General features: G+C 36.1%; 1 protein-coding gene across 50 annotated transcripts in view; it reads right to left on the bottom strand.

Annotated features, from left to right (window-relative positions):
* The window catches only part of SP100 (SP100 nuclear antigen), a 129,079-nt gene extending 103,801 nt beyond the window's left edge, over positions 1 to 25,278 (bottom strand). For 18 of the 50 annotated variants that reach the window (XM_015111303.3, XM_015111306.3, XM_015111307.3 and 15 more), the window contains exons 1-2: positions 25,151 to 25,278; positions 23,801 to 23,875 (exon numbers count right to left, since the gene is read on the bottom strand). In XM_015111303.3, coding sequence (XP_014966789.2) covers positions 23,801 to 23,875; positions 25,151 to 25,182 — 107 coding nt within the window. In that variant the 5' untranslated portion in view covers positions 25,183 to 25,278. Of the gene's footprint in view, positions 1 to 2,843; positions 2,989 to 23,800; positions 23,876 to 25,150 lie in introns of all 50 variants that reach the window. The other 32 variants (XM_015111309.3, XM_077957823.1, XM_077957825.1 and 29 more) reach the window with 4 other exon arrangements.
* Positions 25,279 to 25,517: the final 239 nt, after the last annotated feature.

Below are 25,517 nucleotides of genomic sequence, written 5' to 3'. Positions count from 1 at the left end.
GTGGTATTCTATTGTGTGAATCTATCACAATCTGCTTATTCAATTTTCAGTTCATGGTCATCAGAGTTGATTCCATTTTGAGACTACTAGAAATAAAATTGCTGCTCTTGTACAAGTCTTTTCGTGGCAAGATGTTTTCACTTCTCTTGGGTAAATATGTAGGAGTGGAATTGCTGGGTCATTGTGTAAGAGTACTGTTAATCATTTTAGAACCTGCCAAACTGTTTTTCAAAGACTAACAGAGAGAGCCTTTCTAGTTTTAGCCATTCCAGTGTGTGTGATGTGATATCTCATTTTAGTTTTAATTCATATTTCTTTAATGATAAAATGATGTCAAGCACATTTTCATGTGCTAATTGGCAATTTTTTTTTTTTTTTTTTTTTGTAAAGTGTCTGTTCAAGTCTTTGGCTCATTTACATTATTCAGTTTTACTTACTGATGGGTAGGAGTTTTTAAAATATATTATGGATAGAAGTGTTTTGTCTGATGTATATATTGTGAATATTTTCACCCAGTCTGTAGCTTCTCTTTTATTTTCTTAATCATGTCTTTTGATGGGAAGAAATCTAATTTTGACAAAGTCCAATTTGTTATTTTTTCTTTTATGATTAATGACTTTAGTGTACTATCTAAGAAATACTTGCCTACTCAAAGGTCATGAAAATATTCAAAAAACAATTTACAATATAAGCATGGGTTTATATATGTACTTTCCATGCTATACCATTGATATATTTGTCTACCCTTATGCTGATAAGAATTTGCCTTAAATATCATGGCTTAACAAAAGTCTTGAAGTCAATTAGAAAAGATTGTCTTGGATTTTCTAGATTCTTTGCTTTTGTACATATCTTCTCAAATCAATTTGTCAATTTCTACAAGAAAAGACTTAAGGATTTTTTTTGGATTTGAATTGAAGCTACAGATCAATTTGAGGAAGCTGACAACAATATTGAGCTTCCAATCTGTTAACATTGTATATCTCTCCATTTACTTAGATGTCTTTAATTTTACCCAACAGTGCTCATAGTTTTTAGAAGTCATGTACATCTTTCATTAAATGTATTCTTCTCCAAAAACCTATTGAAATAAAAAATTAAATTTAATTAAATTTATAAAATAATAAATTTATTCCTAGTTATTTTATTGTTTCGGTGTCACTTTAAATGATAATGCTTTTCAAATTTCTCTTTTACTGTTATATGAAAATATAATTGGTTTGAAATGTATTAACCATGAATTTATGGCATTACTAAATTCATGTATTATTTCTAGTAAATTATTTATAGATTTCCTTTGTATTTTAAAGAAAATATCTATATCATCAACAAATAGACTGATTTACTGTTTCTTCCCAAACAATTATTTTCTTTTTTTGGTCTTATTTCACTGGTTAGGAGTTTGAATACAATGTTGAAGAGAAGTGGTGAGAGTGGACTTCCTTGCCTTATTTCCAATTTCAGGGACGAAGCACTTAGCAGCACCATTAAGTGTGATGTTTGCTATACCTTTATACATATTCCTGCTTCCTTCTTTCCTTCCTTCCTTCTTTCCTTTCTAAAAGATTTGAAAATAACTACTGATTGAGTGAAATCAGACCTTATAAAACTTTATGTAACACTGAAAATAAAAATAAAAAGCAGACATAGTTTGCATTTTTAGAGAGATAAAACAAGGAAAACAATGAGTTGTAAAAGATAAAACAGAAAGTCCTAGCCCAAGCAGTCAGACAAAAGAAAGAAATAAAGGGCATCCTAATCGGTAAAAAGGAAGTCAAACTGTCACTGTTCACCAATGATATGATTGTATCCTAGGATATAGATCTGATAAATGAATTTAGTAAAGTTTCAGGATACAAAATCATCAGTAGCACTGCTATACACCAACAATGATCAAGCTGAAAATAAAATCAAATCCCTTTTACAACAGCTGCAAAAAAAAAAAAAAAAAAAAAAAAAGCAAAACAACAACAACAACATCAACGACAAAAAAACAAAACACCTTAGGATATACCTAACCAAGGAGGTGAAAGATCTCTGTGAGGAGAACTACAAAACACTGCTGAAAGAAATCACAGATGACACAAACAAATGGAAACACATTCCATGCTCATGGATGGGTAGAATCAATATTGTGAAAATGATCATACTGCCCAAAAGCAATCTACAGATTCAATGGAATTCCCATCAAAATGTCACCATCATTATTCTCAGAACTAGAAAAAGAACCCTAAAATTCATATAGAATCAAAAAAGGGCCCACATTGCCAAAGTAAGACTAAGCAAAAATTCCAGAATCTATAAATAACTTAAACAAATCAGCAAGAAAAAAATTCAGATAATCTTATCAAAAAATGGGCAAAGGATATGAATAGACAATTCTCAAAAGAAGATATGCAAATGGCCAAGAAATACATGAAAAAATTCTCAACATCACTAATTATCAGGGAAATGCAAGTCAAAACCACAATGCGATACCACCTTACTCCTGCAAGAAAAAACATAATTAAAAAATAAAAACATGATGGATGTTGGTGTGGATGTGGCGAAAAGGGAACACTTTACACTGCAGGTGGGAATGTAAACTATTGCAACTGCTATGGAAAACAGTATGAAGATTCCTTAAAGAACTATCATTTGATCCAGCAATCCCACTACTGGGTCTCTACCTAGAGGAAAATAAGTCATGATATGAAAAAGACATTCGTACACACATGTTTATAGCAGCACAATTAGCAATTGAGAAAATGTGGAACAAGTCTAAATGCCCACCAACCAATGAATGGATAAAGAAAATGTTATATATAAATATATATATATATATCACATATATACATACATACCATGGAGTACTCCTCAGTCATAAAAAGGAATGCAATAACGGCGTTCTCAGCATCCTGGATGGAGTTGGAGACCATTATTCTAAGTGAAGTAACTTAGGAATGGAACCAAGAATCATTATCTTCTCACTTATCAGTGGGAGCTAAGCTATGAGAATGCAAAGGCATAAGAATGAGATAATGGACTTTGGGGATTCAGAAGAAAGGGTGGGAGGGGAGTGAGAGAGAAAAGAATACACACTGAGTTCAGTGTACACTGCTTGGGTGATGGATGCACCAAAATCTCAGAAATCACCACTAATGAATTTATCCATGTAACCAAAACCACCTGTTCTCCCCAAAAACTATTGAAATAAAATAAAGATAAAATGGAAAAAGTATGAAAAATTATTTAAACAGAATGTAAAGGAAAAATGATATTGAAAGGCAATATTAATAATATTGAAAAAGAATCATCAATATTGATGATATCAATGTTGATTGTAATCGAAGAGAATCCAACTAAGGACACAACTAGGACAAAATGACACAAAAAATGTCAAAATCGAAAATCAGCAAGTTATGGTATGCAATTGTCAATAAAACAAAAAGCAAGACTGTTCCCATTTAATGTCAAATCAAAATTCAAGAAACAAGTCATGAGACAAATGTTTTACGGACATTGAAAAACAATTCACCTCCGGTTTTTGACTCTTTACATAAAAATGGACAAAGTATACAGGCTCTGGATAAATTAATAAGAATGATTTAATATTTAATCTTATGACTTAAAAACAGAGAACACTGCTAGGCATGGTGCCTCATCCTGGTACTCCCAGCACTTCAGGAGGCTGAGGTGGGCGTATCACGAGGTCAGGAGTTCGAGACCAGCGTTACCAACATAGTGAAACCCCATCTCACTAAAAACACAAAAATTAGCCAGGCGTGGTGGTGCATGCCTGTAATCCCAGCTTCTCGGGAGGCTGAGGCAGGAGAATTGCTTGAACCTGGGAGGCAGAGGAGGCAGTGAGCCGAGATCGCGTCTCTGTACTCCAGCCTGGGTGACAGAGCGAGACTCTGTCCCAAACAACAACAACAACAACAACAACAACAACAACAACAAAAACAGGAAAACACATATTTCTCAATATCCTTGAAATATATATCAATATTCAGCATAATCTTAGCCACAAAAGAAGTCTCAAAAAGTTATGATCACTAGAGGTGAAACAGACTTCATAAAGAAAATAAATTACTTAAGATTTTAGAAAACAAAAGAAAGCACACTGTGTTGGATCAAAGATGAAATAAAACTTGTAGTTAGAGGTTATTTAGAACCAAGAAGAAAGAGAAAACTAATGACAATGAGATTGAATGAAACAAAAAATAGTTCAACTTTAGAAAGTCTCTATAATATTCACGAATGGGTTTAAAAGGGAATTTTATAAGTCCTAGCAGCTATTTTTTTTTAAATTAAAACTCTTTCTGAAATAAAAACGAACACAACATGAAGTCTCTAAAATCAGCAAATGTTTTAGTAAACATTAATGGTGAAGTCATTTAAATAGAAAACAATATGGGGATGTCTACCATTACCACTATCTTTTACATATATATGTGTGTGTGTATACACGTATACATATGTGTTCACATATACATATTTTAGAAGCTTTAGTTAATGCAATAGGATATGAAAATAAAATAATTGATAGAAATACTAAAATAGTGTACAATATGTTCTATAATTATATATGTAGGAAACCTAGAGACCTAATAAAATTCATAAGAACTAGAAAAAAAATTTACTGAGGAGTATATGTTAGTCTGTTTTCACACTGCTATAAAGAACTGCTCGAGACTGGGTAATTTATAAAGGAAAGAGGTTTAATTGACTTAGTTCAGTGTGGTTGGATAGGCTGCAAGAAACTTACAATCATGGTGGAAGGGGAAGGAGAAACAAGGCACCTTCTTCACAAGGCAACAGGAAGGAGAAGTGCCAGGTGAAGGCGGAAGAGCCCCTTATACCATCAGATCTCATGAGAACTTACTCATTATCATGAGAATAGAATGGGCGAAATTGCCCCATGATTCAATTACCTCCACCTAGTCTCTCCCTTGACACCTGGAGATTATGGGGATTACAATTCAAGATGAGATTTTGGGTGGGGACACAGCCAAACCATATGAGAGTATGAATAGAAAATAGATATATAAAACTTATATTTTTTATTTGGAATGACATACATTGAAAAAAACATTCAGACTCAATAGCAAATACAAATGTATATATTTATAAACATCTGAAAGGTATGAGACCTATATGAAGAAAACTATAAAAATCTTATTGAAGAAAATTAAATAAGATCTAAATAAACAGAGATTATGAAAGGCCTCCAATTACAAAAAAGGTAGTAATTTTAAAACATCCATTATTCTGAAATTATTATGTAAGTATGGTGCACTTGCAACCCGGAACCCCATTAAAACTGGATAAAATATTCCTGCATTAGTTTGCTAAGGATAATAGCCTGCAACTCCATCCATGTCCCTGCAAAGGACATGATCTCATTCCTTTTTTATAGCTGCATAGTATTTCATAGTGTATATGTACCATATTTTCTTCCTCTAGTCTATCACTGATGGCCATTTAGGTTGACTCCATGTCTTTGCTATTGTGAATAGTGCTGACTGCATGTCCTCACTTATAAGTGGGAGCTAAATGACGAGAACACATGGACACATGAGGAGGAACAACACACACTTGGGTCTGTCGGAGGGCGGGGGCTGGGAGGAGGGAGAGGATCAGGAAGAAGAGCTAGTGAATGCTGGTCTTAACACCTGTGTGATGGAATGAATCACACAGCGAATCACCATGGCACACTTTTGGCTATGTAGAACATCTGCACATCCTGCACATGTACCCCCGAACTTAAATAAAAGTTGGAAAAAAACCTGAATCAAATAATGTAAATATTTAAATGACAGAACAAATATCTGAGTCAGACAAGAAAAATTTGAGAAGAGAGTAGTTAAAGGAAGATTTCTCTTAATAGGTTAAAATGTTTTTTAAAAGCAATACACATATAAAAGAGTATAGAAAAGCATTTTCAATATATACAACAAAGGATTAATATATCTGATATTAATGGGCAAAGACTACAGTCTATTAATAAAATGCAACAAATAGCCCCTCCAAAATGGACCTGAATAGGCAGCTTAAATATGAGGAAATGAAAATGTCTAATAAAGATGTGAATACATAAAAATTAAAACATCAATGAGAAACTATTGCTTACCCATTAGACTGGCAAACAGAATTTCATTAGCGACACTGTGTCACACGGGAGAAGATTCAGAGAAACAGACACTTACTCATCCCTGGTGTGAGCATGAATTACTACAGCCTTTTCAGAAAAGATTTGGCAACATCCACTAAATTTTAAGATATACTACAGACTGACCCAGCAGATCCACTTTTGGAATCTATCCTATAGAAATAAAAAGGCAACATCCATCTTATAAAAACAAGAACTGCAGAACTTTCAATGCTCCCAATTTCTTCAAGAGTGAAAGACAGATCCTTACACTGTTCAAAGGGTCTGAAATGATACATCCTTTGCTCCTCTCCTTTTGCTCATGTCTGTTGGGCCACACTCACCTCTGCTGTTTCTTGACTACACCAGAGATTCTCCACCATTAGGGACTTGATACTGGCTATTTTCTCTGCTTAGCACAGACACATATATCTATGTAGTGAACTAACTCCCTTGTCTCGTTTAGATCCTTGCTTCACTATCACCTTCCCAATGAGGTCTGCTTTGACCAACTTATCTAAAAATCACAATCACAATCCCCCTAGCATGCCCCCATACTCCCAAGCCCCTAATCTGACTCTATTTCTTTTTCTCATGCCCTCACTACTCCCTAATATGCCAAATGAATTACTTATTTACTTATTGTTTATCATATTCTTTATTGTCTCTTTTCTCCTCAAAAATATATATGCCATGAGGGCAGAGGTTTTGTCTGTTTTGTCCACTGATTTTTCTTGAGTATCTGATATATACAAGGTGTTCCGTAAGTATTTGTTGACTAGATGCTCATAAATGCAAAATTTTTGTTGAAGCATTTGTTTTTACCAGGAAAAATCCCTCAACAATAACATATACTCCTAAACCTGAAAACAACCTAATTGTCTATTCAGCTGGCTGGTTAAGTACATTACTGTAAATATACACTGTTGAACTATTACATAGCTATTTAATTCTAGTAATTTGGATAGATGGTCTTAGTTTTGTTGTTCAATGAAAACATCATGTTTAGATCAATATATTATGATCACATTTTTATATAAATTAAAAAAGTCTTTCATTTGTATATAAAATGCAGAATAAATGTTAGGGAAGACATGGAACCACTACACCCCAGGTGTTAACACTGGCTTAGTGGGCAGTTTCAGAGTTCTAACCAGGTCCCTTCAGATCTTTCTTTTACCATTTTTTAGGTAATATCCAAGAATAGAAATAATAGAGTAAACAGAATAAGACTTTTGAGTAAGTATATTTAATAACCCCATAACTTATTATAAGTTATAATAATAATATTGAATAAGTTATGAATAACATTCAACCAACTAGGAAACTTAGAAATTTAAAAGTTGAGTTTGTAAATTCAAAAATAAAGGTAGGCAAAATAATAAAACATTTAAAAATAAATTGAACAAACAGAATGCAAGACTTGTAGGCTGAAAATGGCAAAATGTTGCTGAGAGAAATTAAAGATCAAAATAAATAGAGATGCCCATGTTCATGGATTGAAAGACTCAATATGTTTAACATGGCAATTCTCTCCAAACTGATCTAGAGACTCAATATGATTCCTATCAAAATCCCAAATGGCCTTTTGCAGGAATTGAGAAGCTGATCCTAAAATTTACATGGAATTGCAAAGAACCCAGAATATCCAAAACAGTCTTGAAAAAGAAGAAAAAAGTTGGAAGACTTATACTTTGTGATTTCAACACTTCTTATAAAGCTGCATGAATCAAGACAGTACTGGCATAAATATATATAAAGATCAATACAACAGAACTGAGAATGCTGAAATAAATCCTTAGGTTTTTGGTCAATTGATTTTCCACAAAAGTGACAAGGCAATTAAATGAGGAAAAGATAGTCTTTTCAATCAAATAGTACTAGTACAACTGGATAGACACATGCAAAAATATGAAATTAGACCCTTACCTCACACCATATGCATAAATCAACTCAAAATGGATCATGGATCTAAATGTAAAAGCAGGGATGGCTTTATGGACATGCATCCTGTGCAGTCACAAAAGACTCTGTGCTTAGTTTAGTGTCTGCTTTCACTGTTTTGAAATCCTTAATAATTTTTGAACAAGGATTCTCCCCGCCATTTTCATTTTTCACTGGGTTCCCCAAATTATGCAGTAGTCTTGTAAAACAGCAAAAATGATAAGACTTTTGGAAGAAAACACAGGCAAAAATCTTTGTGACTTTAGGTAAGACAAAGAATTAGCTACAACAAAAGTATAATCCTTAAAAGAATAAATAAGTTAAAATTTAACAAAATTTAAATATTTTGTGCCTCAAATATACCATAAAGAGAAAGAAAAGATTAGTCACAGTCTGAGAGAAAACATTAGCCAATCATATTTTTAATAAACTACTTGTATTCAGATATGTAAAGAATTCTGACAACTCAATATGAAGACAAGCCAATTAAAAATGGACAAATGATTTGAATAGATATTTCTCCAAAAGACATGTGAAAAATAAAAACATGTGAAAAGATGTTCAGTATCATTAGTTATTAGAGAAAAGCAAAATCAAACCACAACAAAATACCAAAACACATCCACTGGAATGACTACAAAGACAGAAAATAACAAGTTTTAGCAAAGATGTGGAAAAACTGGAACCTTATACATTGCTGTAAAATGGTCTTTTGGAAACAATGTAAGACATATTTTTAAAAAGTGATACATAATGCTACTATAGAACCCAATAATTTCACTCCTAAATATCTACCTAGAAATGAAAATGTATATCCACACAAAGGCTTGTATGCAAATACTCAAGACAGCATTATTCATAATAGTCAAAAAATAAAAACAATCCAAATTTCCATTGACTGGCAAATGAAAAAAATACCATTGATAGAGCCATATAAAGGAATACAATTCATCAATAAAAAGGAATGAAATATAAATACATGCTAAAACATGGATGAACTTCAAAAATATTACATTCAATGAAATAACCCAGATGTAAAAGACCGTATATGATCCATTTACATGAAATGTCCAGGAAAGGGAAAACTACAGAGATAGAAAGTATATTGGTGGTTGCCTAGGGCTGGAGAATAGGAGCAGGAATTGATCCCAAATAGTCATGAAGAAGCTTTTAAGGGTAGTGAAAATATTCTACACTTGGATTGTGATGACGGTTGCAGAACTCTGTAATTCCGTTAAAAATCATTGAGATACACACTTAAAATGGGAGAATTTTACAGTATATAAATTATACCTCATTAAAGCTGTTAAAAAATAAAGTTGGGTGTTCAGAATAGACTCAGTTGAAGAGTAACTTAGTGAGTCAGATTTTTCTTCCTGGAATATAGCTGGGGGGAAAGATATGGAAAATGTGAAGAAAGAAGGTTTTTCTTTTGCATAAGATGTTTCAACATTCTGCCAAAGGGAATTCCAGAAGAGAATAGAAAGAATGAGAATAGGGAAATCAAATTTAAAAAAAGTTTTCCAGAGCTGAAACTAGAACCTTAGATTTAAAAGGCACATCCAGGATGGGATGTCACTAAGATGGCAGAATAGGAGGTTTCTGGCTTTAGTCTCTCTCCCAGAAAGACTCATTAGCAACTATCCATAGACAAGGATGCCTTTGTGAAAATTTCAGAACCCAAGAGAGGCTGAACTACCTCCCTTGGACCACAAAACCTGAGAAAAACCACATTAGAAGGGTAAGAGGAATGGGTCCTCCCCCAGGCTGGCACAGTGCCACACAAAGAGGTTTTCCCTGAGCCTAAGGTTTCTCTAGTGGGGAGCCTAAGGAGGACACCCAGCTTCCCTGGCATTCTGGGCTGCTTCTTAGGAGGCCCAATTCTGTCTTGCCTCATGGGAAACAAACGGGCAATCAGTGGGACTGGACCACCTGGGTTTGATTAGAAATGAAGAAGTGAGGGCAGGGCTCACAGTGGCCAATGCATAGATCATCATGCTGGTACTGTGCTCCTGACATCAGCACCCTATCAGAGAGCTCAGCCAGCAGCTCTGTCCACCTGCAGAGGCAACCTGGTGGCCCTATTTGGCCAGGCAGCATGGTCAGCAGTTCTAACTAGCTTGGGTGCCTAGCCAGCAGCCCAGTCCATCTAAGGTGTTTAGGTTTCTGTCTTGCCTGACCAGGGAACCCCCCAAAGAGATTCTGCCCAGCCTCAAATCCTAGCATATGTCTTTTTCCAGGCAGGAAATCAAGCCAGCCACCCTGCCTAACTACAGAGTATGGTCTCTAGCCCTGCTATGGTCTCTAGCCCTGCTAACAAATTGAGACCCTGCCCAGGTGCAAAGCCCAGCCAATGACCTGCATGGGCAGGAAACCAAGCCAATGACCTCTCTCAATGGTGGGCACAGCTTTGGGGCCCCAAGCAACCAGAGATCCCAGCCTGTGGCCATGCCCAGGCAGGGAGCAGAACCAGTCACCCTGTCCAAATGTAGAACATAGCCTGTGGTCCTACCCGATCACACAGCCCAGCCAGTGACACTTCTGAACTGTCGGGCACAACTTGCAGCCTTGCCTGACCAGGGATTCAAGAAATTTCTGCTACCTGACTTATGAGCCCAGCTTGCAGCAAGTACCTAAAGGTGGGGCATATTCTGTGGTCCCACTGAACCTGGGCACCTGGTAGCAACTCTGATAAACTTTGAAGCACAGCAAGTGGCCCTATTCTGGAGAATAACTAATACAGTGGCACCACCCAACTGTGGAACACAGCCTTCAACTCTGCCTAATCACAGAGCCCAGCCTGTGATCACACCTAGCAGTAGGTTAAGGCCTTGTCCCATCTTAGAGCCTGGCCATTAGCTGCTGCCCAGCAAAAGGGTCCAGTCAAAACATCCAAACAACCATAGAGACCAGCAGTAGCCTTATCCAATCTCAGAGCACAGGCAATGATCTTGCCCAGCAAGAGATCTCAACAGAAAGCTCTGCCTGTCCATGTATACTACCAGCTGACCTGTCCAGAACTCCAGGCTGGACTGACTAGTGAAGGGCTTTCCCTGCCAAAACAAACTTATAAAGACTGGAAGAGGTTATTGTTTCCTCAAATGTGCAGACACCAATGATAGGATGCAAGGATCATAAAGAATCAGGAAAAAATAATACCACTAAAATAAACTAACATGCTCTAATAACTGACTCTAAAGAAATAATGATCTATGAACTTACTGACAAAGAATTCAGAATAATTCTCTTTAAAAAGTTCAGTGAACTATAAGTAAACACTGATAGACAACTCAACAAAATTAGAAAACAATATATAAACAAAGTTATAATGCCAGAAAGGAGCAGGAACCATATTTTAAAAGCCAGAAATCCTAGATCTGAAAAATACAATGACTGGATGGAAAAATTTAATAGAGAGCTTTAACAGCTGACTTATTCAAGCAGAAGAAAGACTAAATGAACTCAAAGATAGGTCATTTGATATTATTTACTCAGAGGAGCAAAAATAGCAAAGAATAAAAATGAGTTTTAAAAAGCCTATGGGATTTATTGGACACCATTAAGTAAAACAACATGCAAATTATGGGAATTACTGAAGGAGAAGAGAGAGAGAAAATGAACAGAAAGTACATTTAGAGAAGTAATGGCTGGAAACGTCCCACATTTGGGGAGAGAAATGAACATCTAGATTCATTGGGCCCAAAGGTGTCCAAACAGATTGAACAAGAAAATTTGACATCAAAATATTATAATTAAATTATCAAAAGATAAAGACAGAATATTTTGAAAGCAGCAAGGAAAGTATAACTCATTATGTATAACAGAGCCCTCATAAGACTAGCAGTGAATTTCTCAGCAGAAACGTCCTCTCAGCCCAGGAGAGATTAGGGTGATATATTCAAAATGCTGAAAGAATAGAAACTCTACTGACCAAGAATGTTATACCTGGTAAAGCTGTCCTTCAGAAGCGAGATAAAAACCTTCCCAAACAAGCAAAAGCTGAAGGAGTCCAACATCACTAGACCTGTCTTACAAGAAGTGCTAGAGGGAGTTCTTCAAGCTGAAATGATATGGTACTAATTCACAACATAACAATATATAAATATACAAAACTTCACCAGTAAAGGTAAATATATAGTGAAAATCAGAAATCTCTAATATTATAATGATTGTGCATAAGTCATTTTCAATTCTGGTATAAAAGTTAAAAAACAAACTATTAAAAATAATTATATCTATAGCAATTAATATAGTTGGCTCCATGTCACCACTCAAATCTCATATTGAATTGCAATCCCCAGTGTTGGAGGAGGGCCCTGGTGGGAGGAATTGGATCATAGGGGTGGATTTTCCCCTTGCTGTTCTTGTGACAGTGCGTGAGCTCTTATGAGATCTAGTTTAAAAGTGTGTAGCACTTCTCCCTTCACTCTCTTTCTCTCCTGCAGCCATGTGAAGATGTGCTTGCTTCCCCTTCGCCCTTCCACCATGATTGTAAGTTTTCTGAGGCCTCCCCAGCCATGCCTCCTGTAGAGTCTGTGGAACTATGAGTCAACTAAACCTCTTTTCTTTATAAATTACACAGTCTCAGGTAGTTCTATTTTTTTTTTTTTTTTTGAGGCAGAGTCTTGCTTTTGCTCTGTCAACCAGGCTGAAGTGCAATGGTGCTATCCTGGCTCACTGCCTCCTGGGTTTAAGTGATTCTCCTGCCTCAGCCTCCCAAGTAGCTGGGACTACAGGCACATGCCACCACACCTGGCTAATTATTGTATTTTTAGTAGAGACAGGGTTTCATTATGTTGACCAGGTTGGTCTCAAACTCCTGACCTCAGGTGATCCACCCACCTCGGCCTCCCAAAGTGCTGGGATTAGAGGCGTGAGCCACTGCACCTGGCCTCAGGTAGTTCTTTAAAGCAGTGTGAGAATGCACTAATACAGTAATTTGTTATTGGAGACAAAATATTAAAAAAAATGTAAATTGTAACATCAATTGACTGAAATGTGAGGGAGGGGAGAAGTAAAAGTATAGAGTTCTGCATGTGATTGAAGTTGTTGGCTTAAAATAGGATGGTATAGCTATAAAATATCTTATGTAAGCCTCATATAACCACTAAGTAGAAACCTGTAGTAGATAAACAAGATTAAGTGAAAGGAATCAAAGTAGATCATTTCAAAAGTGATTAAATCACAAAGGAGGGCAATGAGAAAAAAAGAAAGAAAAAAGGTACTACAAAGCCGTCAGAACACAATTAACAAAGTGGCAATAGTAAGTTCTTACCTATCAATAAATGGATTAAATTATCTAATCAAAAGAAATAGAGTGACTGAATGGATTGAAAAAAACCCCCACAAGATCAAACAATCTGCTGCATATTAGAGTCTCATTTTAGGCCAGGTGCAGTGGCTCACACATGTAATCCCAGCACTTTGGGAGGCCCAGGCGGATGATCACTTGAGGTAGGGAGCTCAAGACGAGCCTGGCCAACATAGTGAAACCCCGTCTCTACCCAAAATATAAAAATTAGTTGGGTGTTGTGGCAGGTACCTGTAATCCCAGCTACTTGGGAGGCTGAGGCAGGAGAATCGCTTGAACCTGGGAGGCAGTGTTTGCAGTGAGCCAAGAGAGCACCACTGCACTCCAACCTGGGTGACAGAGTGAGACTCTGCCAAAGGAAAAAAAGAGAGAGAGAGAGAGACAGACAGACAGACTTGTTTTAGCCCTAAGAACACAAGTAGGCTGAAGGTGAAGGTATGAAAAAAGATATTCCATGCACAAAGTGACCAAAAGAAAGCAGAGGTGAATATATTTATACCAAATGAAATATACGTTAAGTAAAAAATGGCCACAAGAGATAGAGAAGATCAATATATAAAGATAAAGGTGACAGCTCATCAAAGGGATACAACAACTGTAAATATTTTTGCATACAGCACTGGAACTTCTAAATAACTAAAGCAAATACTAACAGAACTGAAAAAAGAAAGAAACAGCAATACAATGTTAGTAGGAGACTTTAATACTCTACCCTCAATAATCATAGATCAATCAGACAGAAAAATATAGGGAAACATTGATCTTGAACCAGACTTTAGATCAAATAGACCTAATGAACATATACAGAACATTTCATTCAACAGCAGCAGAATACACATTCTGCTTCAGTGTACATGAAACATTCTCCAGTAAAAAAAAATCATGCGTTAGGCCACAAAAGAAGTCTTAACAAATTCAAAAGTGAAATCATATCAAGTGTCTTTCCTGGCCACAATAATATGAAACTAGAAATCCATAATAGGAGGAAATTTGAAGAATTTATAACTTCTGTACAGAATATATAAATAATGTAAGGTGTTAAACAACACATTCCTGAATAACCAATAGGTCAAAGAAGAAGCCAAAAAGGTAACTTATAAATATCTTGAGGCAAACAAAAATGAAAACACAACATAGCAAAACTATGGAATGCAGTAAGAGCAGTTCTAAGAGGCAAGTTTATAGCTATAAATGCCTACATTAGGAAAAATATCTTAAATCATTTAACTTTACAGTTGATGAAGAAAGATAAGGTAAACCCAAAGTTAGCAGCAGAAGGGAGAAAATAATGTAGATTAGAGCAGAAATAAATAGGGAATAGGAAAACAATACAAAAGATAAACAAAACTCAGAATTGGTTCTTTGAAAAGATAAACAAAATTAGCAAATCTTTCACTAAACTAACCAAGTTAAAAAAGAGACAAGACTCAAATAAACTTATAAATGACAGAGGAAACATTACAGCTGATAACATGATAATACAAAGAATCATGAGACTACTGTGAACAATTATACATCAACAAATCGGATAACCTAGAAGAAATAGACAAATTCCTAGAAATACACACTCTATCAAAACTGAATCCTGAAAAAACAGATAATCTAAACAGATCAATAATGAGTAAAAAGATTGAAAAAGTAAACAACTTTCCATTAAAGAAAAACCAGTTGGCTATGCTAGTGAATTCTACCAAACATTTAAGAAGAAACTAATACCAATCCTTCTAAAACTCTTCCAAAAAACATTAAGAGCAAGGAACACTTCCAAACTCATTTTATGAGCATTACCTTGATACCTAAGCCAGATTAGAACACTACAAGAAAAAAAATTGCAGGCCATTCCCCCCCTGATATACATAGATGGAACAATTATCTACAAAACACTACCAAACCAAACCAAATTCAACAGTACGCTAAAATGATCACTTATCACCATCAAGTGGGATTTATCCCTGGGATGCAAGGATGATGCAACATGTAAATCAATAAAGGTGTTGTGCAACATTAACAGAATGAAGTACAAAAATCATATGAACATTTTCATAGATGCAGAAAAAGGATTTGAAAACTTCAACATCCTTTCATGATATAAAAAAAAAAAGTTTAACAAATTGGGTATAAATGAAATATACCATAAAGGCCATGTATGACAAGCCCATTGCTAGATTAGACTCAGATTGAGAAATCTAAAAAAGGTGAATCATAGAAACTAGAAACAGAGTCAAACAGCAGTTGCCAAGGGCTGGGAAATGGGAGGAATGGGCAAATGTTGGTTAAAGGGCACAGACTTTCAGTTATAAGATGGATAAGTTCTGGGAATTTAATGTGTAGTATGGAAACTATAGTTAACAATAATACGGCCGGGCGCGGTGGCTCAAGCCTGTAATCCCAGCACTTTGGGAGGCCGAGACAGGCGGATCACGAGGTCAGTAGATCGAGACCATCCTGGCTAACACGGTGAAACCCCGTCTCTAGTAAAAAAATACAAAAAACTAGCCGGGCGAGGTGTCGGGCGCCTGTAGTCCCAGCTACTCGGGAGGCTGAGGCAGGAGAATGCGTGAACCCGGGGAGGCGGAGCTTGCAGTGAGCTGAGATCACACCACTGCACTCCAGCCTGGGCGACAGAGCAAGACTCCATCTCAAAAAAACAAACAAACAAACAATAATGTATTACATACTTGAAATTTGCTAAGAGAGTAGATCTTAAATGTTCTCATCACACACACACAGTGGTAACTATGTGACATGATGGATATGTTAACTAACTTGATTGTGGCAATCATTTCACAATATAAACATGAAATCATTATGTTGTACACCTTCAATGTATACAATTATACCTCAATAACACCAAAAAAAAAAAAAAGGTAATCACAGCTAAATATTTTAACCTTAGGAGACTTTTAATTCAAGCAATTATATCATGGTCTGTGTTCCTAAAGCACTGGATTGTCTTTACACATTTAGATGATTTCTGTAGGATGACAAATGTGGCTGCATTATGCCCCTACAGCCATAAAACTTCCCTGGGGAAACCTCCCACTCCCATCATGGACCTGACACCACAGCAGTTCCAAATTAACCATATTTAAAGAAAATGCTGGCACCCCAACTGGGAATTGCTCACTGATTACCCAGAAAATCCCCCCCCTTTTTTTTTTTGAGATGGAGTCTCACTCTCTTGCCCAGCCTGGAGTGCAGTGGTGCGATCTCGGCTCACTACAACCTCCACCTCCCATTTTCAAGCAATTCTCCCTGCCTCAGACTCCTGAGTAGCTGGGATTACAGGTGCCTGCCACCATGCCCAGCTAATTTTTGTATTTTTCAGTAGAAATGTGGTTTCACCATGTTGGCCAGGCTGGTCTTGAACTCCTGACCTCAGGTGATCCATCTGCCTCGGCCTCCCAAAGTACTGGGATTACAGGTGTGAGCCACTGCACCCAGTCAATCCCTCCCCTTGTGATGGAATATTCCATGCTTTCATTATGCTTATCCATATAGCATGTGAGCTCTGGCCAGGTTGGGCATAGCTCATTCTTTTGAGCACACTTGCATTCCTCTCTTGAGTGTGTATTTGCTTTTGCTCTGCAATCTTCCTTACTTTCATTTTGGTCTGGCCTTCATATTCTTTTCTGGGGCAAAGACAAGAACCTGTACAGGCCTGCTGACAGCACCATTATTAATACCGTCATTTTACAGGGAAGAAACAAGGCTTGCCCCATCTCTACATGCATGCAGTGGTAGAGCTGGACTTCACACCACCCTTCCCCAATCATCCTAGTGTTGATCCTCCCTGCTCCTACCCTCTCTACTATCTGGCTTTAGTTACTACACTCTTAATCATTGCACTATATTGCCTTTCAAATGTGGTGAAGCCTCAAAACTGAGTATGTACTAGGCCACAAGAGAAACAACAATAGACTCTCACAAATGGAAATCTTAAGGAGCACATTTTCTAACCACAATGTGATAGGATCAGAGGGAGCAACCGAAGGACAGGGGACGACTTCCCCAACTCATTCCACTGAGAAATTTTAAAAGCTGCTTCCAAACACTTCTTAAGTTAACCAGGAAATCAAAATCAAAATAACAAATGGCTAAGAAATAAACTCCAATGAAAACACCATATATTATAAAGGCCAAACATTTCCAAGGTGCCACAGAGGTGAACATTCATGGCCTAAAATGCATTTATTAGAAAATAGGAAACACTGACAAGTAAGTTAAGTTTTAAACCAATGTATTAGAAACAGAACACAAGGTAATCCCCTCAACAAAGGAGAAGTAAAGAATTAGGAAAGAAAATATACAGAAAAATATAATAAAGAAAAGCAAGATTTAATTAAACCTCAAACAGAAAATAAGAGTAGTGGATCAATAAAACCAAAAGGTGGTTCATTGAAAAGACCAACAAAATGGAAAGATTGATCAAAAAATCAAGGAAAAAACAATAATAAACAATGGGAGGAATAGGAAAAAGGAAACGTCTTCAGAGAAGGAAAGGATGAAAACTTTATACAAGAAATTCCTATACAACTTTCTATCAATAAGGAGAGAATCTAGGAAAATAGTTACTTTTTAGGACAATATAAATGATCAAAACTGGCTCAAAGGTCAGCATAAGAACTAAAAATAATAGGAGAAAAGCGTAATATACTTCCAGAGCTTGGAAATGCATAATATACTTCCACAGACATCAGTTTAAAATAATTTAATGGACAATTTTCTGCAATCTTTCAAGGAACAGACGATGTCTGTATTAAACAAACCATTCTAACACATATATGTGCATATATATATATATATTCAAAATTTCAGTCACCCCAGTTATTTCATGAGGCTGCTATAGTTCTGCTATCGATCCCAGACAAATACAAAATAAGAAATGAAAATTGTAGGTCACAAAGTTGCTTATAAACACATGAGGTAAAATCCCACGATAAAATATAAATAAATCCAACCCGGGAGTGGATGAAAGAGTCATATGGCATGACCATGTAGATGTTATCTCAGGGATTCCAGGAAAGGTCACATTAGAGAACGAATCTATGCATTTGGTTAAGCCTGGCAGGTTGAACACACCTGCATTCATCTGTGTTCCTTCTGAAATCCCATGAAACCACCTATGAGGGAGAGTTAGAGGTAGAAAAGAAGCAAAGATCGGGGAACAGGAAAGGGCATCAAATAAGAGATAACCAAACATTTTGGAAGATAGGTGCATATATGGTAGCTAATTTCACAGAATGAAAGAATAAAAATTCTGATTACTTGCTTAGGGGAAGCTGACAAGGAGTAAGCCAGTGTATACTTTTGAACTCTGGAAGTTGTCAGGAATTAGTGGCACCATTCCTTCAGAAGGTGAGTTGGAAAATGAAAAATCGAAATGAGGTACAGTCAATGAGAGGCATTCCTTGCACAGAGCTCCTAATCAAATTTTTAGTGTCTGATTCTTAAATGTGAATGGTTACCCAATGGACACTTGATGAATTCTTTCAGAACAAGCAAATAATGGAGCAGGAGCTGGGAAGGAAACCTGGAAGGAACTAACTTAAAACAATCTTGGAAGAAACATGAAATTTAAAAAATTATCATCCTCATTATTAGAGAGAAAATTTTTGATTTCTTGAAACAACAACAAGATGCTATAAAAGACAACCAACTTTTCAAAAGAGCTTTTGGAAATTAAAGATATAATGGCAGAAATTTTGTAATCACTAGAAGGAATGAAGGTCCTCAGAAAATGTCATAGAAGGTAGATTCAAGAAAAGAAGACATACAATATTTTCAAGAAAAAAACAGGGAGTCTCCAGAGGATCAATCTAGGAAACCTAACATCCAACTAACAGGAATTCCAAAAGATAAAAGAGAGAGATAAAGCAGAAGGGAGAAAAATAATCAAATAATATCACAAGCAAAATGATCAGAATTGAAATAAAGTTGTCCATTTGAAAAGGCCCTGAGGAGCAAAGCACAACAAATGAATTTAACACTCATATTAAGGCAAACCATCATGAAATTTTAGAATCAAGGGATTAAAGAGAAGAGCCAGAAAGTTTCAGAGAGGCAAAATAGGTGACATAAAAAGACAGGATCAAGAATCACAATGGCATCAGGCTTCCTATTAGCAATGCCAGAAGTTGCAAGACAGTGAACTAAATTAATTTCCAAACTCTGCATTTATACTTAACAAATATTTATGCAGTTGTGAGGATTAAGGATAAAATTTTTTCCAGACATGTACAATTTACACACACACACACACACACACACACATACATAGTGTCTCTCAATTAAATCCCAGTAAGGTAGGTTTTCTCTCTCTCTCTCTCTATATATATATATATAACAAAATATACTATATATATATATAAAATATACATATCTATAAAACAAAATATACAATATACAAAATATTATATATATATATACACAGAGAGAGAGAGAGAGAGATAAATCTTCTATGAGCTCTTAGTCAGGAGGCTACTGGATAATGTGGTAAACCAAAATGAGATAGTAAAGCAAGAAAGAGGTATACGTGTAATCCACAAAACAAGACCCAACACAGGAGAGCTGTCAAGCTTCAGAAGGTCAGCCTTGGAAACTGAAACTAACCAGAACTGATGGAATCAGGAGAATGGATAATTCCAGGAGGGAATTATCCAGAGGGCTTCCCCAAGAAAGTAAAATGGAATTGATAAATAACCCAATGTGTCTCACTGTACTGAGAATAATTTTAGAATTCTGCAGAGTGCTTGGGAAGAATTCATAGTGACGATGCACAAAATCCAAGCATATATATAAGAGGGCAATAGTTATTTGCGGGGGTTGGGGGGATGTTGCACAGGAAAGGAAATGTAATTATAATACATTTATAGATTTATATATTTATATATTATAAATATATTTATATATTTATATATATTTATATATTATAAAATATATAATACATTTATATATTTTATGCAGTTTATATATTTTATAATATATAAAACCTAGATAACTTGGTTGTGAACAACATTTAAATAGTCATCATAATGGTAACACTGATTACTGATGAACCTCCAACTGTGATGTATTATGAGAATGGACAGGGAATGAAAAGGAGTGTTACAGAAAAAGTCTTCATCTTCTGTCCTATTATGTGAACAATTTAATGTCTGAAACTCGAAAAATTACAAAGAGCTGTATCAGCATATCATTTCAAATTACAGAAGTAAATACAAAAGGAAGAGCCAAAAAGCTAAAGATAATCCATTTGGGAAGATGGCAGAAAGAACTAGTTGTGTTTGTGAAGGCCTTATCGACTGATACTTTAGGCTACATATATGTTTTACTTTGGTGAAATTAATAACTGAATTCATAAAATGTTTCAATATAATTTACTCTGGACGAAACAGATTAAAAGAGAAAAAATGATACAATTCTCAAAGATTCTTTAGTAGGCATTTTGATAAATATCCTATACACAGGCCTGATTAAAAAAAATAACTTTTAGTAAACCAGAGCCAGCAGAAAATGTCCTTAACTTGAAAAAAGGTGTCTATCAGAAAGCCTCAATGTAAACATTGTAAGTATTCCCCTCGAACTCAGGAACAAAGCTAAAATGCTCAGTTTTACTGTTACTATTCAGTATTACACTGGCAGTCCTGGCTAATGCACTAAGGCAAAAGAGAAAGAAAAAAGTAAGATAGAAAAAGAAAAGTATACGGTAAAAGTATAAATTCTGAAAAAGAGAAGACAAAGCTTCTACTATTTTTGAAGATGTAATTATTTCTCCAGAAAGACACGAGACAATATTAAGAGGGAGAAGACCACTTAGTAAGACTCCTAAGCACAAGATCTGGGAACTCAAATCAATAGATTTCCCTTATGCCTACAAGAAATAACTAGAAAATGTAACAGGAAAATGAATTCCTATTTACAAATACAATTTTAAAATGCCTAGCACTAAAATGACTCAACAGGGTCCCAAGTTCAAAGAATCATGAATAGATGGAGAGAGATGCTATGTTTCCAACTGGGGTCATTCAGGATTTTTTTAAAAACATAAATTCTTCCTAAATTTATCTGTTCATTTAGTGTCTCTCAATTGAATCCCAATAAGGTAGGTTACAGAACACTACCTATAAAATCATAGTAACTAAAACATTTCAGTATTGAAACAAGAATGAAAAATAGAACCATGGATCAGAACATGGGTCACCAATGCAAATTCATACATAAAATTTAGTACACTAGTTCCCTTGTACCCACAGGGGATGCTTCCAGGAGCCCCAGTGGATGCTTGAAACTGCAGATAGTACCAAACTCTGGGTATACTATGTTTTACCCTATCTATACATAAATAAGGCACAATAAAAGATTAATAACAATATCTAATAATAAAGTAGATCAACTATAACAATGTATTATACTAAAAATTATGTAAATGTGGTTTCTTTTCCTTTCTCAAAATATCATACTGTAGATATTAACAACCTCAGCATATTATCTTTTTCTTTCAGGAAATTTCACATTTTCACCTAAAGGAAACACTTGACGGCTTCTCTTTGGCATATCTGAATTGCCAGCATCAATCTTCTCGTGCTTTGGGGCCATTATTGACTAAAATAAGGGTTCCTTGAACACGAGCTCTGTTATACCAGGACAGTCGATCTGATCACCAGGACAGCTACTCAGGGACTCATGGGCTGGTAGTGTCAACATTGTGGATACCCTGGATAAATGGATGGTTCACATCCTGGGCAGGATGGAGAGGGACAGCATGAGATTTCATCACTCTCCTCGGAATGCGAAGTATCTTAAAACTCATGAATTATTTTCTGGAATTTTGCATTTAATGTTTTTGGACCAAGTTTTACTGCAGGTAACTGAAATTTCAGAAAGTAAAACTGTTGATAAGGGAGGAGTACTTTAGTTAATAATGGCATAAAAATATCAAATACCTACAAAGGAATCTAGCAGAAAGGCAAAACCTTCAGAGAGAAACATACAAATTTTAATAGGAAATATGTTTAAAGTAATAATATACATAAACCATATTCACGAGATGGAAGTCATAATATTATAAAGATGTCCGTTCTCTTCAAACTGATTCATAGATTGAGTGCAGTTCCACACAAAATCTCAAGATTTTGACAGGCGAATTTGGGAGTCTAAGACATTCCGGAGGAAGAGGAAGAGATTTGCTTCCTCAGATGTCAAGAGTTCCTGGGAAGCTGCCATCACTGTGGCAGCGTGGTACTGGCACAAGGAGGGGCTGTCACAGGCCAAGGACAGAGAAGAGAGAACACAGAAGCATACCCTACCTCTATACTCCCAAAAAGGGTAGCACTGCGAATCAAGAGGGAAAAGGATAATTTCATCAATTCATGGTGTCCTCAGAAAAACTGATAAGAATCAAAACAAAGACTTCAAACTGTAGCTCAGACAAAAACCAATTTGATCTCAGATAAAACAGGAAATGTAAAAAAAAAAAAAAAAAAAAAACAAGTTCATTCAGATTGTGACTAAGCAAGAGGGAAGTTTGGGGTGACATGCCTGGGCTGAGCGTGGCTAGAGGAGCTGTAAAGCCACCACAGGCACACGGAACACAAGATCAGACAGAATCAGTCTGGAAAAACAACTAAGAGACAATAAGGAGAATATCCCAAAGTTCTTAACAGCACAGGCAAACCTAAATAAAGCAAGACTGTGAAGATTGAATGGCAAGAGGTTATGGAGCTTGCAGAGGTCTAGAAACAAATTAAGATCCCTCCTCAAAAATAAACACTCAATTTTTAAAAAACTGGAAATGACAAGAAACAAGAAACCTATTCAAAGGTAATTGTCATGGAGGAAAAGTTCGAGAAAACTATTATGAACACAAAGTAAAAAACTGAAAAGATGAAAGCATAGGGGCAAATAAAAGCTGTGAAGGCTACAGTGGCTCCAATGTAAGAATATTTCTGTTTAAAAATCCAAAAAAATTTTCAGAGATCTTAGAGGAGGAGCTCTTCCTGGAATAACGGTAGTAGCGAATCTGCCACCTTCACACAGAAACAACTGTCAAAACTGACAGTGCTCACGGAAGTTGTCAGCATCACCTCATTTATAACAAGGGTGCATCTATCTTAACAAATCCATATCACAAGAGGCTTATATGTTAAATTTTAAGCTTTAATAAGATAAAAGTCACCATATACAAAGGTCATGGACAAGAAAACTATATTTATACTTACAGAATATTTAGTGAATTCTCCCATATCATGAAAAAAAAAAAAAAGGACAAACACCTCAATGGAATCATACTGGCAAAAAATAAGCAATTTATAGAAGAGGGAATTTAAATGGCCAAGAAAGATGAAAAGCTGTTCAATTTTCCACATCGTAAGAAAAATACAAATTAAAACAAGATGTAACTCTTCATTCACCTTTGCAAACCGTGGCTGTGTGCAGGAAGATGGTTCGTCTCATTCGCTATTGGTGAAATACATTCATTCAGACTCCTAGAAAGACAATTTGGCAGGACCAAGAAAATAACTGGACCCTGTGCCTCAATAATTCCATTTTTAAGGTTTAGAGATAAGATAAATATTTGTATAGATGTAAAACCTCCCCCCCGACAAAAATCATTGTTATGATAGCTTATTGGTAAATGTGAACAGTTTAAAAACAACCTAAATGTCCTTCAACTGGAGAATAGTTAAATAATTATCATATATCAATTCTATGGAATAGCATGTATAAAAAGAATGAGGCAGATCTATATGTATTAAGGTTAAAAGATCTCTTAAGTTTTCCACTATTAAAATAAGTAAACATGCAAAATGCAGACTAGCACATGCAATGTAATTTATTACAAAACAAGAACATAAATTATGTATTTACAAAAAATGCATTAGATACATAAATGCATAGAAAAATATAAGAAAAGCTGTGCCCAAGACTCTTCACAGGACTGGGAAGGGAAGCTACAAGAATGGGTGAGTAGTAAAGATGACTTTTTCCTTAATATACTTCTCCACTGTTTTAAATTTAATGAACAATAATGTATAGTGTATTTCTTTTGTATTAAAAAATTTAAAAGATTAAGTAATGTTATTTCTGAATTCATTACTAGAGAAAAGATAGGATTTCCTTCTCTCTTCTGGTCAGAGGTATCCCCCATCTTGGGACAGGAAATTGAAGTAAAAATGAAAATATTTAGCCTTTTGTCACCTTGGGCCTTTTTCTTCCCTTTCCTTCTTTTGATCAAGGTTGATGGTATAAGAACTCAGACCCTGAGCCAGTCATGGGAACAGCCGACAGATGCCCCTTGCCAGGACAGGTGAGATCACAGCATCTAATGTTTAAAAGTAAGCCAGGTGTTCACCCTCGAGTGCTTATTTTCTAAACCACCTTTTTGGACGTGACATATGTGAAGGTAGAGGAAGGCTGAGGGATGTGAAAGGGTTCAGAGATCATGAGGAAACAGTTAATCCCAGCCACTAACGACTGCTATGTTCAGAGTGTCCTGGTCAGCTGAGCAGTAGATCCAAAACAAGAAAGTCACGTGTGTTATGGCAAGTTGGACTAACACCAACAGCTGTCCTGCTCCCGTTTAAAAAAAATCTGATTTCCCCATTACATGCTCTTTCATTTCATTATATTACATCGCATACCTATGTTCTTGCAAAGAAGGATTAAACTAAAGTGAAGCCTTAGGCACAAACTGAACTAAAGGCATGAAAGCTCCAATACTGCCACAGATAAAGGTTAGAGGAAGAGAGGTAAAGACTTACCTGGTGCTCAGGTCGCCGCCACCATCTGCCATCTTCTCACCCTAGGCCCTGCCTGGGCCTCAGAGCCTGGCCTCTGAGCCCCTTCGTGGGCCCAGCCTGTGTGCAGTGTGGCTGCCCAGGCCCTAAGCAGGAAGTCGGCCGACAGACTGACTCAGAAAGGGCTCCGCCCAAATGGGGAAAAGAGAAGTGAAAGTATTTATTTAACCTCCTGCTGGCTATGAACACTGTGTTTCTCCTCCTTTTTCACTCCAAGGGGTTCTCAGCTTTTCTGAAATGTGGCAGAGGGTTGGAGGAGAGGCCTGACAAGCAGCAAGACCTGCAGGACCAGAGAAGGAGGGCCCAGGGGACAAGCAGGGCCAGCTCCCAG

The sequence above is a fragment of the Macaca mulatta genome, chromosome 12 (assembly GCF_049350105.2).
Source record: "Macaca mulatta isolate MMU2019108-1 chromosome 12, T2T-MMU8v2.0, whole genome shotgun sequence".
Lineage (NCBI taxonomy): Eukaryota > Metazoa > Chordata > Mammalia > Primates > Cercopithecidae > Macaca > Macaca mulatta.
The sequence above is the reverse complement of the archived record's forward strand: the minus strand, read 5'-3'. Positions and strand labels throughout refer to the sequence as shown.